The 15,426-nt window shown below is 38.6% G+C and overlaps 1 protein-coding gene across 1 annotated transcript in view; it reads left to right on the top strand.

Moving 5' to 3' along the window:
• The window catches only part of NLK (nemo like kinase), a gene marked incomplete in the record, with an annotated part of 196,979 nt that overhangs the window by 116,118 nt on the left and 65,435 nt on the right, over positions 1–15,426 (top strand). The window contains 1 exon segment of the mRNA XM_014584980.2: positions 11,386–11,441. Within this exon segment, the coding sequence (XP_014440466.1) occupies positions 11,386–11,441 (56 nt within the window).

Below are 15,426 nucleotides of genomic sequence, written 5' to 3'. Positions count from 1 at the left end.
TTAAGTGCCACAGTGAACACTTTATCAGAGAACAGTGACTTCTTGTGAGTCCGTGTGCTTATTTGCAGAGAAATCATTAGCACTTCAGCCAAACTTTGGATCTCACTTTAAGGAAAAAACTGTAAAAGCTTGAGGTATTTGATGAAAGTAGTATTTTCAAACTTATAGTCTGGTTAAATAGTAGCTTCTTGGTTTGGCGTATTTCATTTTATTGATTAACCACTTGAAATCTCTTTTTCTTCAACCCTTTTAAAGGAGTATTGCTATTTTTTAGTCAATTGTAACTGCCTAGCAATGTGTGTGTGTATGTTTTAATACTACTACTAGAGTTGCTATTTTATAACTGGTTCTTCAGACTTTGGAGTAATTTAGAATGATATCTGCTGCTTACTTAGTTATTTACTTCTTCAATTTGCCTTAAGTACCACCAGCATCAAAGAGTACAGACCTTACGTACATTGTCAGAGACTTGAGTAAAGAGATTCTTGGTGAAGAAATACTTCAAGGAGGCATCAGAAATTTGCTAACTACAGGTTTCAGTGGTTTATTATATCCAGACCAGTTTTCACTTCTTTTTAAAAGGAGGGGTGGTATAAGAAGCTATTATTTGTCTGTTTGGTATATTTGCTTATAATTCATTCCTGTAGAGTAACTAATAAGTTACAAAAGACAGGGAACCAGCAGTTAGTGTAATGGCTATGTCACTGGACTCCCACGGAGTCGACCGCGGTTCGCGTCTTGGACCCGGTGGCTTAAATCTCACGCTGGACGTGTGTGCGTGCGTGCCTAAGATCCCGAGAGGAGAATGGAGGAGAAGGGATTGTGGCGTGACCATCCCCCTTGGGGGGTGATTTCTCGCTTTCTGTCTCTATGTCTCTCTCTGTCTGTCTGGCAAGCGCACGCGCCCTATAGCGAAAAAACCTCTCAAAAAAAAAAAAGTTACAAAAGACAGTATCAGAGTGAACAGTGAAAGAAGAAATGAACAAAATCCTTGAAAAATCACACAAAAACACATAACCAGTTCTAGTGTACTTTATAAAAGCTGGGGTTTAGAGTCAGAATTGGGTTTGAATCATGAGTCTTTTTTTTTTTTTTTTTAAGGAGGGTTTTTGTTTTGTTTTGTTTTGTTTTGCTAATAGGGCATGTGCGCTTGCCAGAGAGACAGGGAGAGAGAGAGAGACAGAAATTCAGAAATCCCTCTTGGGGATCTTGGGCACACATGCACACATGCCCAGCTTTGATTTTTAAGCCACTGGGTCTCGGACTTGAACCACAGTCAACTACATGGGAGTCCAGTGATATAATCATTTTGCCATCTGCTGGTCCTATGGGTCTACTATTTTTTTTTTTTAAGAGGTTTTTGCTGTAGGGCACATGCGCTCGCCAGACAGACAGAGAGAGACAGAGAGAAAGAAAGCGAAAAATCACCCCCCAGGGGGGATGGTCACGCCGCAGTCCCTTCTCCTCCATTCTCCTCTCGGGATCTTGGGCATGCACACACACGCGCCTGACATGAGTATAAAGAAACCGGGTCTGGGACGCGAACTGCGGTCAACTACGTGGGAGTTCAGTGACATAGCCATTACGCTAACTGCTGGTCCCCCCATGGGTCTACTATTTTCTACCCATGTATTCTGGTTCTTCTTCAAGCTCTAGGTTTGTTCATTTGTAAAGTACCATGATAAAAGCATAAATAATTGAATATGATTGTTGTAGAAATTAAATTTTAAAAATACATAGATATGTTTTAAAGCACTCACACACAGAAACACACAAACCATTGTTTGAGCACCTGAACTCTTATTGTAAGAAGAGTGCTGTGATATCTGTGGTAGTATATTGAAAAGTAAGGCAGAGGCTGGCAGGTGGCATGGTACTCCCACACGGTCAACCACGGTTCAAGTCGTGGACCTGGCAGCTTGCTTTCTCACTTTCTTTCCCTCTCTCTGGTCAAATTGAAAAATGATAATAATAAATAAAATTAAATTTAAAAAAATAAAGCAGATAGATAGTTGGAGATAAAGATGGTGTGTTACCACTATTTTTTTCATAATGAATTTCTGCTGTACCTGAGATGAGTATCCAAAAGCATCTCAGGGCCCACATACCTGGTATGTGTAGAATGCCAGTCTAAGAGGCAACTGGTGTTTGATACAATTAAGACCACAGATGTTTATTGTGTCCTGTCTAAAGAGTAGTGCTAGGTTGTGTGGAAGATTGAAAAAAGAAAAAACTTAAAATACTGTCCTTTTTGAAGGGAGGCTAGGTGTTTAACTGTTGCTGAGTGTCAGAAACTGCTAGATGCTTTACCTACATTAATTCATTTACTCTTTAAAAATCGTGTCAGAACAAGGCTTATTAACTCTACAGAAGAAAAACCAAAGGCTTGGAATTAAGTAACTTGCCAAGGTCAGAGTGGCATGGATCAGGGTATAAAGCTGTCTGGCTGCAGCCCATATTCATTAATTCAGTGAACACTTACTGTGCATAGGCTATATGCCTAAACTATTAGCTTCTGAGGTCTCTGCCTGCAAGTAGTTTAAATGATTTCTGTAATGTGATAAATACTATGATAAAGGTCCTGTGGGGGGCTGCCTGCATGGTTACACATTAATGCAGGCAGTCTGCATTATATGAATAGCAAAGAGATGGACAACTAAACCTAGAAGCATATTATCAATAAAATCACCAGGGGAGTCTTCAAATGCAGACTTATGGGTTCCACCTCAGGTCTACTAAATTGGGATCTTGAGGTATCTATAATTTTAAAGCTTCTCAAGCGAATGGTGGCAGCTAACTACCATAATATTAGGAGGAGAAAAATTGTTGTGGACTTGGAAACTCAGAGAACTTCAAGCACAGGGAAAATAAACCTTAAGATGTACCTTTTGAGAATAAGCTTTGACTGAGTGGAGGGAGAAGAAAGGAATGCCATGATAAAAATGGCATTTAGAAAGATTAACCTGGAAATTGTGAGAAGATTGCATTTTAATTTGGATGACTTTTTATGTATCAGAGAATAGCTACAAAGCCCTGGGAGGCTTTGGATTTTCTTTTCTTTTTTTTTTTTTAACATACATTTTATTTATATTTTAATTTGTCCGGAAGGGGGGAGGAGAGAGAGAGAGAGAAAGTGAAAAAGCAAGCCACGAAGTCCAGGACTTGAACCACAGTTGGCCATTTGGGAGTCCAGCACCCTTAACCACCACACCAGCTGCCAGCCCCAGATTTTCTTTTTAAAGAAAACTTCAAAGTCATTGTATCAAATTCATTGATTTTAGTAATCTCACTGAATCTAAACATATGCACAGTAGCTTCTTCCCATTGTAAAGGATAGATTCACCTTGAATTTAGGGAAATAGAAATGAATTTATCTTTCTAAAAACTGGGGTTGTTTAGACATATCACTGATAACGAGTCAGAATGTGAACTATTAAAATCTGGCAGGATATTTCTACCTCACCATCTATGCACTTGTACATATGTACATGCTCACTTGTCATATGATCAGTGTATAAAATGACTGAGTTATTTTGAATCTTGTACTCCTTAGAAGCTAGGGTGTTTGCCTTGAACCCTCTTTAAAAAAAAAAAAATACACAAAATTTTTATGTCATTTTAGGGTTTCCCTTGCCTTTTTTTTTTTTTTAAGAATTATTCACTTATTTAATTCCATTTGTTATTATTATTATTTTTTTATTTGACCAAAGGGAAAGCGAGAAAACAAGCCGCCAAGTCCAGGACTTGAACTGTGGTCAGCCACAGGGGAATCCAGCACCTTTATCCACCACACCACCTGCCGGCCCTCCCTTGTTTTCTAAAGCCCATTTAGTGTCCGTTGATTCTTGCCAAGCCCCTGTAATCCAAGTCTTGTGTTTTTTCTTGTTACGAGACAATAGCACTAAACACATACTTGGCAATAAGTCTGTTTAAGGAGTAAATAAATAAAAATGACATAAAAGGAGTCAGCCTGTGACCTGGTAGTTAAGGTGACTAGATTCTCACATGGACAACTGTGTAGTTCAAGTCCAGAGGCTTGAAAAACGTGCCACGTATGTGCACCTACTTAAAATCTTGAAGAAAGGAGAAATGGAGGAGGAGGGATTGTAGCATGACTGTAGCCCATTGAAGAGTGCGCTCACTCGCTCGCTCTCTCTCTCTCTCTCTCTCGCCCTTTCTCTTGGTCTTCTCTCTGTATCTCTGTTTCTCTGTCTCTCTCCAGTAAGCATATATACCCTCTGGTGTATTGGAAAAAAAAAATGACAGAAAACAAAAAATCTCAGGGCCTGGAATAATAACTTCAGTGTCTCTTGGGGACGCTTTTCCCCAATCTTAGTTCTGAAGTGCTCTAGAGAAGGGTAGAATGAGACAGAGAAGGATCATTCATTTTCCTTTGTATAGTCTGATCTAACAAAACAAGGCCTTTGGGTTTGTAAGTAGCACAGAGAAATCATACCAATGTGGGACCTGTAGGAGCCTTCTCTGAATGCAGACATGCTGTTCAGCTACAGACGTTAATAATACTAACAATACTGGGAACAGAGGATGGTATAATGATCATTGGATTCCCACCTAGTCAACCACAGTTCAAATCCCAGACCTGGGGACTTAAAATTCACACTGGGCACATGTGCATCTGTGCCCCAAATCCCAAGTGTAGGATGGAGGGGAAGGGATTGCAGCATGGCCATCTCTCCCAGGGGGTGATTTCTTGCTTTCTGTCTCTCTGGCTAGTGCATGCACCCTATGGCAAAAATTTCTCTCAATAATAGTACTAATTAAATCCTGCTAAGGAGAATAAAAGAGTAAAGTTACTATAGAGATAGGTTAGTTTTCAGTGGTTTTGATTTGTTTGCTGTGTGCTTAAAGTTTGTAGTACTGGGCAATTTACTGATACATTTAAGTCTCCCCTATCCACAGATTAGAATACTCAGTGTGGTCATATAAATGTTCTCCTCATGTTGAGCTGTACATGGGAACTTCAAAAAGTTTGTGAAAATGAAATTAACGTACAAGTTTATTTTGGTGCATTTTTTTTTTTACAAAAATACATGCATAGTATTTTCCTAATATGTACTTCTGTGAACTTTTTGAAGACCTCTCAATATTCATTGTAATCTCAACCAAAATCCCCAGCACATTTTTGTGTGTCTGTGTTTATGGACAGACTTATTCTAAAATGTATAGAATTGCCAAAGATATAAAATAGCCAAGACAGTCCTGGAGAATTTGAGTAACATTAGAATTGTACTCCCAGGTATTAAGATTAAGATTGTTAGCAGATACTGAGATGCAATACCAAGTACTATGCAGCACAAGAATAAGAACTAGATTAGGGAACCAGCAGTTAGCGTAATGACTGTGTCGCTGGATTCCCACGTAGTCGACCGCAGTTTGCGTCCCAGACCCGGTGGCTTAAAACTCACACCGGGCAGGCATGCGTGTATACGTGCCCAAGATCCTGAGAGGAGAATGGAGGAGAAGGGATTGCGGTATGACCATCCCCCCGGGGGATGATTTCTCGCTTTCTGTTTCTATGTCTCTCTTTGTCTGTCTGGTGAGCGCACGCGCCCTATTAGCGAAAATATCTCAAAAAAAAAAAGAAAGAAAGAAAAGAAAAAGAAAAAAAAGAACTAGATTAATGAAACCAAATACGGAGTCTTTAAACTGATATACACATGTCTGTTCATCTGATTTACAAAAGAGGTGCCACTGCAATACTGTGGAAGAATGGAATTCAGTTAAAAATTTCTGAGTCGGGTCCAGCAGTGGGCACGGTGGTTGAGGTGCTAGACTCCCACATGACTGATCATGGTTCAAATTCTGAACCTGGCGGCTTGCTTTTTCACTCTACCTTTCTCTCTGTCTGTCTCTCTTTGGTCAAAATAGAAAAATAATGATAATAAATAAAATTAAAAGTAAATAAATCTTCAAAAAAAAATCTCTGAGCCAATTAGACATTCATATTTTTTAAAATGAACCTTAGCCCCTTGTTCACGCCCATACACTTAAAGTAATACAAATGGATCATGGGCTTAAATATTAAAGGTAAGGGACCTGCAGGTGGTGTAATGGTTACATTGCTGGACTCCCATGTAGTTGACTACAGTTCATGTCCTGGACCTGGCAGCTTAAAACACAGAGGGTGCGCACGCGCATGCATTTGTGTGTCCGTCCATCCAAAATCCCAAGAGGAGAAAGGATTTCGTGTAGCTATACCCTCTGGGGAGTGGTTTCTTGCTTTCTGTCTCTTTGTCTCTTCAGCAAGCACACGTACTCTATAGGAAAAATCTCTCTTAAAATAAAAGGTAAAATAATAAAGGTAAATTAAAGGTTAAATAATAATTAAAGGTAAAAGAATAGGAAAATACTCATGACTTTGAGATAAACATATTTCTTAAATAGATGAGCATTAACCGTAAAAGAATAGATTATTAAATTGGCCACCACTGATGTTAAGAATAATGTGCATCAGAAGTTAAGAGAATGAAAAGATAAACTTTGAACATATATCCAACAAAAGACTGGTTTCCAAAAACTATCCATTTTGTTTTAGTGGATAGAATAATTTTTAAGATAAATATTTATTGTTTGAGGAAGACAATTAGAAATAAATGTTTTACTTGAAACTTTTCAGCCTGTAAATTCTATATCTAAACATCATATATCATGTTAAAAAAAAAAGCCTCCATAAATCAGAAAGTTTTACCCATGAGTAAAAAATCCAGAATTTCACAAAAGAGGATAATACATCCAAAAGTGTTCAAAGTAGTTAGTCATCAGAGTAATGTAAAGTAAAATTATGAGATACTACTAGAATGACTGAAATTTAAAAAGACTGACAATATTGGGAGCAGCAGATGACATAGTGACTAAGGTACTGGGCTCCCACATAGTCTGCCACATTTCAAGTCCTGGACCCGGCCAGTTGAAACTCACGATGAGTGCATGTATGTACATGCCCAAAATTCCAAGAGGAGAATGGAGGAGAAGAGATTGCGACATGATTTCTCACTTTCTATCTCTGTCTCTCTGGCAAGCACACGTGCCCTATAGCAAAAATACCATTAAAAAAAAGTATCAGTTCATAAGAACGTGGATCAGCTAAAACTCATCCATTGCTAATGAAAACATAAAATTGTAAAATCAGTTAGGAAAACGGGCAGTTTCTACTGAAGTTAACTATATTCCTACTCAGTGACTCAACTGTTCTACTCCTTGGTATACACTCCAGAGAAATGAGTGCTTATGTTCATCAAAGACATGTGCAAGGATATTCATAGTAGCTTTATTCATAATAGCTAGAAATAAGAAACAGTACAAATGTCTGCCTGTATTCCAGATAAGTATGTTGGGAACCAGTTCCCTCATATAATGGTATATCACACACCAATAAAAAGGTTGAAACACAGGGCAAGAGGGCTTTCTAGGTTGTAAATACCTAATTTCTTGATCTGGGTGTTTTACACCAATACATATGTGTGTGTAATAGTCATTGGATTATATTAAGAATTTATATACTTATGTTACAACTATAAAATACAATGATAACATAGTCTTTGCTTTAAAGGACTCAAAATCTATTGGGGGTGAGGGAATGGGCGGGGTAGTCCTTTGCTAAACATGGGATTTAAATGAATTCCTGTGTCTTTTCTTGTCTTTGACTCCTTGGCAAAGTAGAAACTCGGTAGATAATTATTCTATGAAGAAATAGTTAAATTTCTCGTCTTTTATGTTTAGTATTGAGATTTTTCACAGCAAGTCATTATTTTTTATGAAGGGCTGGCTGATGAAACTAAGCCATTTGCTCATCATTTAACCAGTTTATAGTAAATCTTTTAAAATCAGAGAGGCTAAAATCCTAAAAAGCAGCTAACATAAAGAGCTTTTGTCCGATTCTTAAAAGATTTGAAAAATGTGCCGACTCACTGGTTTAGTGGTGACCGTCATTTAAGGGTATAATTTTAATTCATTTTTAATTAAAAAGTCTACTTCCTTTCTTTTTGTATTTGAGATACTTTAAAGAGTTGGTAGTATTTTGGGACACTTTGACTCCTTACAAGCCAAAATTTTTACAAACCGCCTCCTATTCACATTATAAGGCTAATCTCCCATATTCTATTCTCTCAAATAATAGTGGGGTTACAGAGGAACTCCAGCTGTTAAAATGGGGAGTCAGGCATAAAGAAATAGTAGTAGTTCAAAACTGCTACTATTTCTTCTTACTTATATAATTACTTCTAAGTTTCCTGGACCATTTCTACTGGTTTAAGTACTGTTTTGCCACCTAGAAACACTGGAATGCCATCCTTTGTTAAACATTTTTTAAGCAGAAAGAGCCAGAGGATAAAACAACAGGCATTTACAAAATTCTAGGCAGAGTTTAAAATATTGTACCTTTGCGGCTAACAATCACAGCAAAAGACTGCAGTACAAGTGTCTAAACCCTGTTGTCTATGGCTTTTCTATGAAAAGTCTCATCAAATATGGAGTAAGAAAGCTTCATTCTTCTCTATCGAGGTTTAAAATATATGGCTGTCACTTTCTTGTAGATAACCTCTAATTATAGCAGATAGATTTGAAGTGTAAAATAGCTTTGTCTAATGGACGCTGTCACTCATTACATTCTATTTCCCCCCAAGACAGGATGTATGTTGTTCAGATATAGAGTTTAGAGTCCAAAAGATGTCAAGTAAAACACTAATTTCTAACTGCCTTCTTCAAGTGTCAGTTGTTCATGTTAAAAATTATTCTGTCACATAACGAGAAATAAACTTATGTGAATTTGTGACACTCGCTAATTATAAGTTCTAAAAAATATAGAAATGAAATCATTTATCTTTTATATGATAAAAATAATTATTTGAAGAAACTGGAAAATCTGTCGTTTTTCCATTTATACCAAAATTCTAAGTATAAACATTTTAATTAAAAAGAAGAAAGATAAAATATGCCTTATGGGGACTAGCAATTAGTGTAATGGCTATGTTGCTGAACTCCCATGTGGTTCAAGTCCCGGACCCGGTGGCTTAAACTCACGCCGGGCGTGTGTGCGTGCATGCCCAGGATCTCATGAGGAGAATGGAGGAGGAGGGATAGGCCATCCCTCCTGAGGGGTGATTTCTCACTTTCTATCTCTCTATCTCTCTCTCTCTTTCTGGTGAGCACACACGCCCTGTAGCAAAAACCTCTGAAAAAAATATGCGTTATGAAAACATATTAACTGTGGGACCAGCAGTTAGCGTGATGGCTATGTCGCTAAACTCCCATGTAGTCGACCACGGTTCGTGTCCCAGACCCAGTGGCTTAAAACTCACGCTGGGCGCATGTGCGTGTGTGCCCAAGATCCCGAGAGGAGTACGGAGGAGAAGGGATTGCGGCGTGGCCATCCCACCTGCGGGGTGATTTCTTGCTTTCTGTCTCTGTCTGTCTGTCTGGTGAGCGCATGCGCCCTATAGCAAAAACCTCTCCAAAAGAAAAAAACATATTAACTGTTATAAAACCTTTGTTTAACTGGTTTTATTTTTAAAAGACAGGTTTTTGCTATAGGGCATGTGTACTTGGCAGAGAGACAGAGACAGAGAAACAGAAAGTGAGAAATCAACCCCCAGGGGGGATGGCCACTTCGCAGTCCATTCTCCTCTATTCTCCTCTCAAGATTCTTTTAGAGGTTTTTGCTATAGGGCGCGTGCGCTCGCCAGACAGACAGAGAGAGACAGAGAGACAGAAAGCGAGAAATCACCCCCCAGAGGGGATGGCCATGCTGCAATCCCTTCTCCTCCATTCTCCTCTCGGGGTCTTGGGCATGCATGCACACGCGCCCGGCGTGAGTTTTAAGCCACCGGGTCTAGGATGTGAACCAAGGTCAACTACGTGGGAGTCCAACGACATAGCCATTATGCTAACTGCTGGTCCTTCTCTCAAGATCTTAGGCACGCATGCACACATGCCCGGCATGAGTTTAACCTACCAGGTCAGGGACTCGAACTGCAGTTGATTACATGGCAATCCAACGACATAGCCATTATGCTAACTGCTGGTCCCTTAACTTAAAATTTTAAAGTGAGCAATACTTGGCTTTAAAACAAACAAGGTTTCTTTCCACAAGTAAGTTGTAAGAGGAAAAAAAAAAGAGAAAAAGGAGAAATCATTAGGTTAAAACTTCAAAGACATAAATCAGTCATAATGTATCAGTCTTAATTATCTTCTGATTTGGATTAACAAACTTTTTTTTTAATAAGAACATTGAAATTTTGAACACTGGGTATTTGATATTTTAAAACATTTAAGTTTTTAGATTTAATAACTAGAAGTGTTTTTTTCTGTTAGAGATACTTTAACATATAGCTGAAATAAATCTAGAATATGCTTGAAAATTATGTAGGAAAAGTAGAGGATATATTTGGTTGTCAGAAAAGTCATGATGCGTTTTTGCATAGAAAAACAGGAAAATACAGCATGACTTGTCCTACAACCCAGTAAATGAAACAAGAGTGGCCATGTGTGGATAACTAAAGCCGGAGTCTGATTACATGGTTATTCTTTAAACCGTCTTGCCTACTTTTATATGTTTGAAGTTCTCTTTAATAAAAAATATTTTTAAAGGACTTGAAGTCTTAAAGTCCCCCACCCCCTACTCACTTCTTTCTTGTTCTTAGAATAATATCCGATACGTTGAATATAACTCAAGGAGATTTTGTGTGACGTATATCCTGCCTTTTCTACTTTATACTATCTGCCTCCTCTCCATTATGTTCTACAGCACTGACTTGCTATTTCTAAATCTGCTTCAGTGTCTTTACCCTGCTTTAACATTGATCAACTAGCCTTCAAATCTTAGAATAGTGTTACTTTAGGGAAGGTTTTTTGCCTTCACCTTTCTTTACATTTTTCCTTCATAATGATACATGTCATAATTATATGTTTATGTAACTGTTTAATGCTTACTTCTCCCCTAGTCATGAAAGCAGGGATGATAGTCAGTTTTGTTCATCAGTAGAAGCTGTGAGCTTACCACTGCCCTGCCAGGTAGAATGCACATAGTAAACATTTGTGGAACAGAAGAGTAAAGGAGTGAATGGTAGATATGACTCCTTTTGCTCTTAGAGCAGCTGATTATTAAAGACAGGGATTTTGTCAGCATGTGTTGTAACCCAGTTGGCGCTCACAGTTTGGTTTAGGTAGAATGGTTTTCTAGATAGTAAGTTTATAAGTCCATCTTAATGTTAAGGACTGTGTTTCTTGACTGGTATGTTTAGTTAATTTCAGTGGGCAACTGTAAGCCTTAAATTATTAAACAGTTAATATTATTTACTTGAATTTATGTGGAATTTTGTTTCCTTTTTAGTTCTCTAAATTTGACTTTTTTTTTTCTCCTTTTCTCAGGTGCTCTCTGCCCTTGACATACTCCAACCTCCACACATTGACTATTTTGAAGAAATGTATCCTAACCAGGGAATGTGAAAGAAGGGGACAGTTTTTATTTTTTAAATTCATTTATTCTTCTAGCACCTTTTCTGGTTTGTGCCTTGAAGCATATTAAATCTCATCTTTGCAGAGGTGGTTGAGTACCTGGAAGCAGGTAATTGTGAAATGTAATGTATCTGGCAGAGTTCAGGGTTATCCACGTGTCCTATGCAGTGATGCCACAGAACAGGTTGTTTGAATGGGTATCTCAGTTCGCAGACTTCAAAATATTTATGGAGAAATGGAATTAAAACATGAGTTTATTTTGATACAAAAAAAGTTTTTTAATCAACGCATGGTTTTTTCATAATATACATTTCCTTGAACTTTTGATGACCCTTGTATTTAATTCCCACATAGCCTTATGAGATAATTATTACTATTCCCCATTTTACTGATAAAACCAGTAAGGCAGATGTGTTGTAGGGATACTCATGAAATGTTCTTGGCCACTATACAACAACTACCTGTCAGTTAAGAGAATAAGCTGCCCCCCCCTTAATAACACTTGAGGTAAGATGAAAATTAAAGAACTAAATTAAATGTCTTGAGTTCCTTGGAATAGTGGTAGTGGTATTAATGATAATGGTGGTAATAGTCATTACTTAACATATTTTTTTTATCAGATGGCAGTTACAATTATAAGTTTTTTATACATATGAGTTTATTTAATCCTTGTAACAACTCTCTGGGGAAGGTACTGTGATTATTCCCATTTTACAAAGGCAGCAATTGAAGCACAAAAGGTAAGAAACGTGATCAAGATCACACAGTTACTAAGTATTGGGATTGAGGTTCAGTACCAGGCAGTCTCAATATATTGTCTTGCTTTCAACCCCTGCATATATTATTCTCTTTCAATAGAGGCTTTTAACATGCTTCTATTTCTACTGTTAACATAAAAAAATAGTATTTAAGTTTTATGGTAATGATGAACTGTAAAGTAACACGAAGTAATAGTTACTGGGGCAGGGAACGGAAAGTTAAGACATAGGTTAGCTCATCTGATATTCCTAGACAAAGTGTCCTAAGTTTTCATTCTGCATTTAACTTGCCAAAGCTTTTAAGTGAAAGGCAGGGAATCCTAAATCATTGAATTTGGTGAGCTGGTAATAGTATAGTTTGTTCAGACTCTAGGCTTTTTATTAACACTTTAGGCCTATGACTCAGAATGAAAACCAGTATAATAATGAGGTACTTTTTCTGATTAGCAATGAGGTGAATGAAAACCTCATTCTTAACATAGGTAATTCCATATTAGACAATTATCATTGATAATTTCCCTAGAAACTGGGAACAATTAAGAGCTTCCCAAAGAGAAAGAGAATAACTAAGTTGGCTAGGGAATTGGGAAGCCTTATAAGGTGATAGGATTGTCGGGACCAGCAGTTAGTGTAATGGCTATGTCGCTGGACTCCCATATAGTTGACTGCGGTTCGCGTCCCGGACCCGGTGGCTTAAACTCATGCCAGGTACGTGTGCGCGCGTGCCCAAGATCCCGAGAGGAGAATGGAGGAGAAGGGATTGCGGCGTGGCCATCCCCCCGGGGGGTGATTTCTTGCTTTCTGTCTCTCAGTCTCTCTCTGTCTGGTGAGTGCACACACCCTATAGCAAAAACCTCTCCAAAAAAAAAAAAAGTGATAGGATTGTCACTGAGCCATACTGCTGAGATGTTTTTATCTGATAAACTAACACCTCTTGAATGCTATAATCCTTGGTGATCTTTTAATCTACAAAATTTTTATGGAATTAATCTCTGTGTAGTAAAGGGTTAACATAGTGAATTTAGAGTGCTCCCACCTGCACATTCCAAAGAAAAGGACTGTCCCATGACCCTCTAAGAGTATCCTTATATAATTGAGACTTTGGGCCAGATCATATTTTTTCTGACACATCCTTCTTTATTTTTATTTATTTAATTCTTTTTGGAGAGGTTTTTGCTATCGGGCACATGCGCTCACCAGAAAGACAGAGGAGACAGAAAGCGAGAAATCACCCTCCAGTGTGGGATGGCCAGCCGCAATCCCTTCTCCTCTGTTATCCTCTCAGGATCTTGGGCACACACGCACACGCGCCCAGTGTGAGTTTAAGCTGCCAGGACTCAAACCACAGTCAACTACATGGGGGTCCAGCGACATAGCCATTATGCCAACTCCTGGTTCCAACACATCATTTTTTTTAAAGTACAAAATTGCATGTGATGGTAATGGTGTGATGGTTACATCGCTGAACTCCATGTAGTTGACCACGGTTTGAGTTCCAGACCCAGCAGCTTAAAACTCATGCTGGGCATGTGCATGCCCAAAATCCTAAGAAGAGAATGGAAGAGAAAGGATTGAGGCATGGCCATCCTCCCAGGGGGTGATTTCTTGCTTTCTGTCTCTTTCTGTCTCTCCAGCCAGCACATACGCCCCAAAAATCTCTCTTTAAAAATAATAATAATAGGGACCAGCAGTTAGTGTAAAGTCTGTGTTGCTGGACTCGCATGTAGTTGACCATGGTTCAAGTCCCAGACCCGGCGGCTTAAACTCACACCAGGTACATGTGCGTGTGTGCCCAAGATCCCAAGAGGAGAATGGAGGAGAAGAGATTGCAGCATGGCCATCCCCCCAGGGGGTGATTTCTCACTTTCTGTCTCTCTGTCTCTGGTGAGCGCACGTGCCCTATAGCAAAAACCTCTAAAAAAATGGTAATAATAAAACACAAAATTAACCTAAGATCAGAAAAGTGGATAGTTTTTTTCTTCTCGACTATAGGTCAGTAGTGACAACTGAGGAGAAGGCATTAATAATTCCATTTTATAGACTTCCAGAAAATTACCTGTGTCCTAATTAAAGAAAAGAACAGATGGTAATGGGGCGGCACGTTTCATTCAGCAGAAGGGTCTTCCTCTTCTTGGCCAGGAACTACCCTCCTTATCCCTTTTAGACCTTAGTAAAGAAATCCACATTCTAGAAGGCATTGCTGTCAGTATGTACTAGTATTTCTGCCTCTTTGGAAATGATGTTACTCAGACCAAACCTCGAAATTAGATGAAATTCCCTTCATTAAATGCAAATTTTACTATGTTATAAATTTTACTGTAAAATTATGTCAAGGGTTCCCAAGACTACCTTGAGGTTCAATGATTCATTTGTCTCACAGGACCTAGAAAAGCTGTTATTTTCATGGTTACAGTTTATTACAGGAAAAGGATACTTAGTGAAACCAGCAAAGGAAAAGGACTCACAGAAATCTGGTATGACCAAAGCCTCAGGTCTGCTGAGGTAACTAATTGCATGATGTACATAGGCCATCTGTAGAAAAAGAATATTTCCGGGACCAGCAGTTAGCATAATGGCTATGTCTCTGGACTCCCATGTAGTCGACTGCAGTTCACGTCCTGGACCCGGTGGCTTAAAACTCATGCCGGGCACGTGTGCGTGCGTGCCCAGGATCCCGAGAGGAGAATGGAGGAGAAGGGATCGCGTCGTGGCCATCCCCCCTGGGGGGTGATTTCTCGCTTTCTGTCTCTCTGTCTCTGTCTGTCTGGCGAGTGCACTCACCCTATAGCGAAAACCTCTCCCCCCCAAAAAAAGAAAAAGAATATTTCCAGGTATGGTCATTGGTAAATATGGCTATATTAAATATATGTCCAAGATATTTATTTAGATTCTTTTCACTACACACGTAGCCTAATGCACTATATTCATTTCTGTTTTGCAGTCCAAGCAAAAGTTGTTCATATCAGGCATTACTTGTGTGTTCTATGTCAGACTTGGGTTTATCATTCCTTTAAGAATCCTGTATGTTCTGTAAGGTAATTCATCATTATTTCAAATACTTAAAGATCAGAGGAAAAGTTAGTATAGTTATGATTTAAACCTGGGATAAGATTGGTGGTATACTAACTGTTGGCAGGTGATTTCAACTCGTTTCATGGTTATAAGAATGTGCCCATGAAACTCCCCTTTCCAGGGA

The sequence above is a fragment of the Tupaia chinensis genome, unplaced genomic scaffold, assembly GCF_000334495.1.
Source record: "Tupaia chinensis unplaced genomic scaffold, TupChi_1.0 Scaffold148350_1, whole genome shotgun sequence".
Classification (NCBI taxonomy): Eukaryota; Metazoa; Chordata; class Mammalia; order Scandentia; family Tupaiidae; genus Tupaia; species Tupaia belangeri.
The sequence above is the reverse complement of the archived record's forward strand: the minus strand, read 5'-3'. Positions and strand labels throughout refer to the sequence as shown.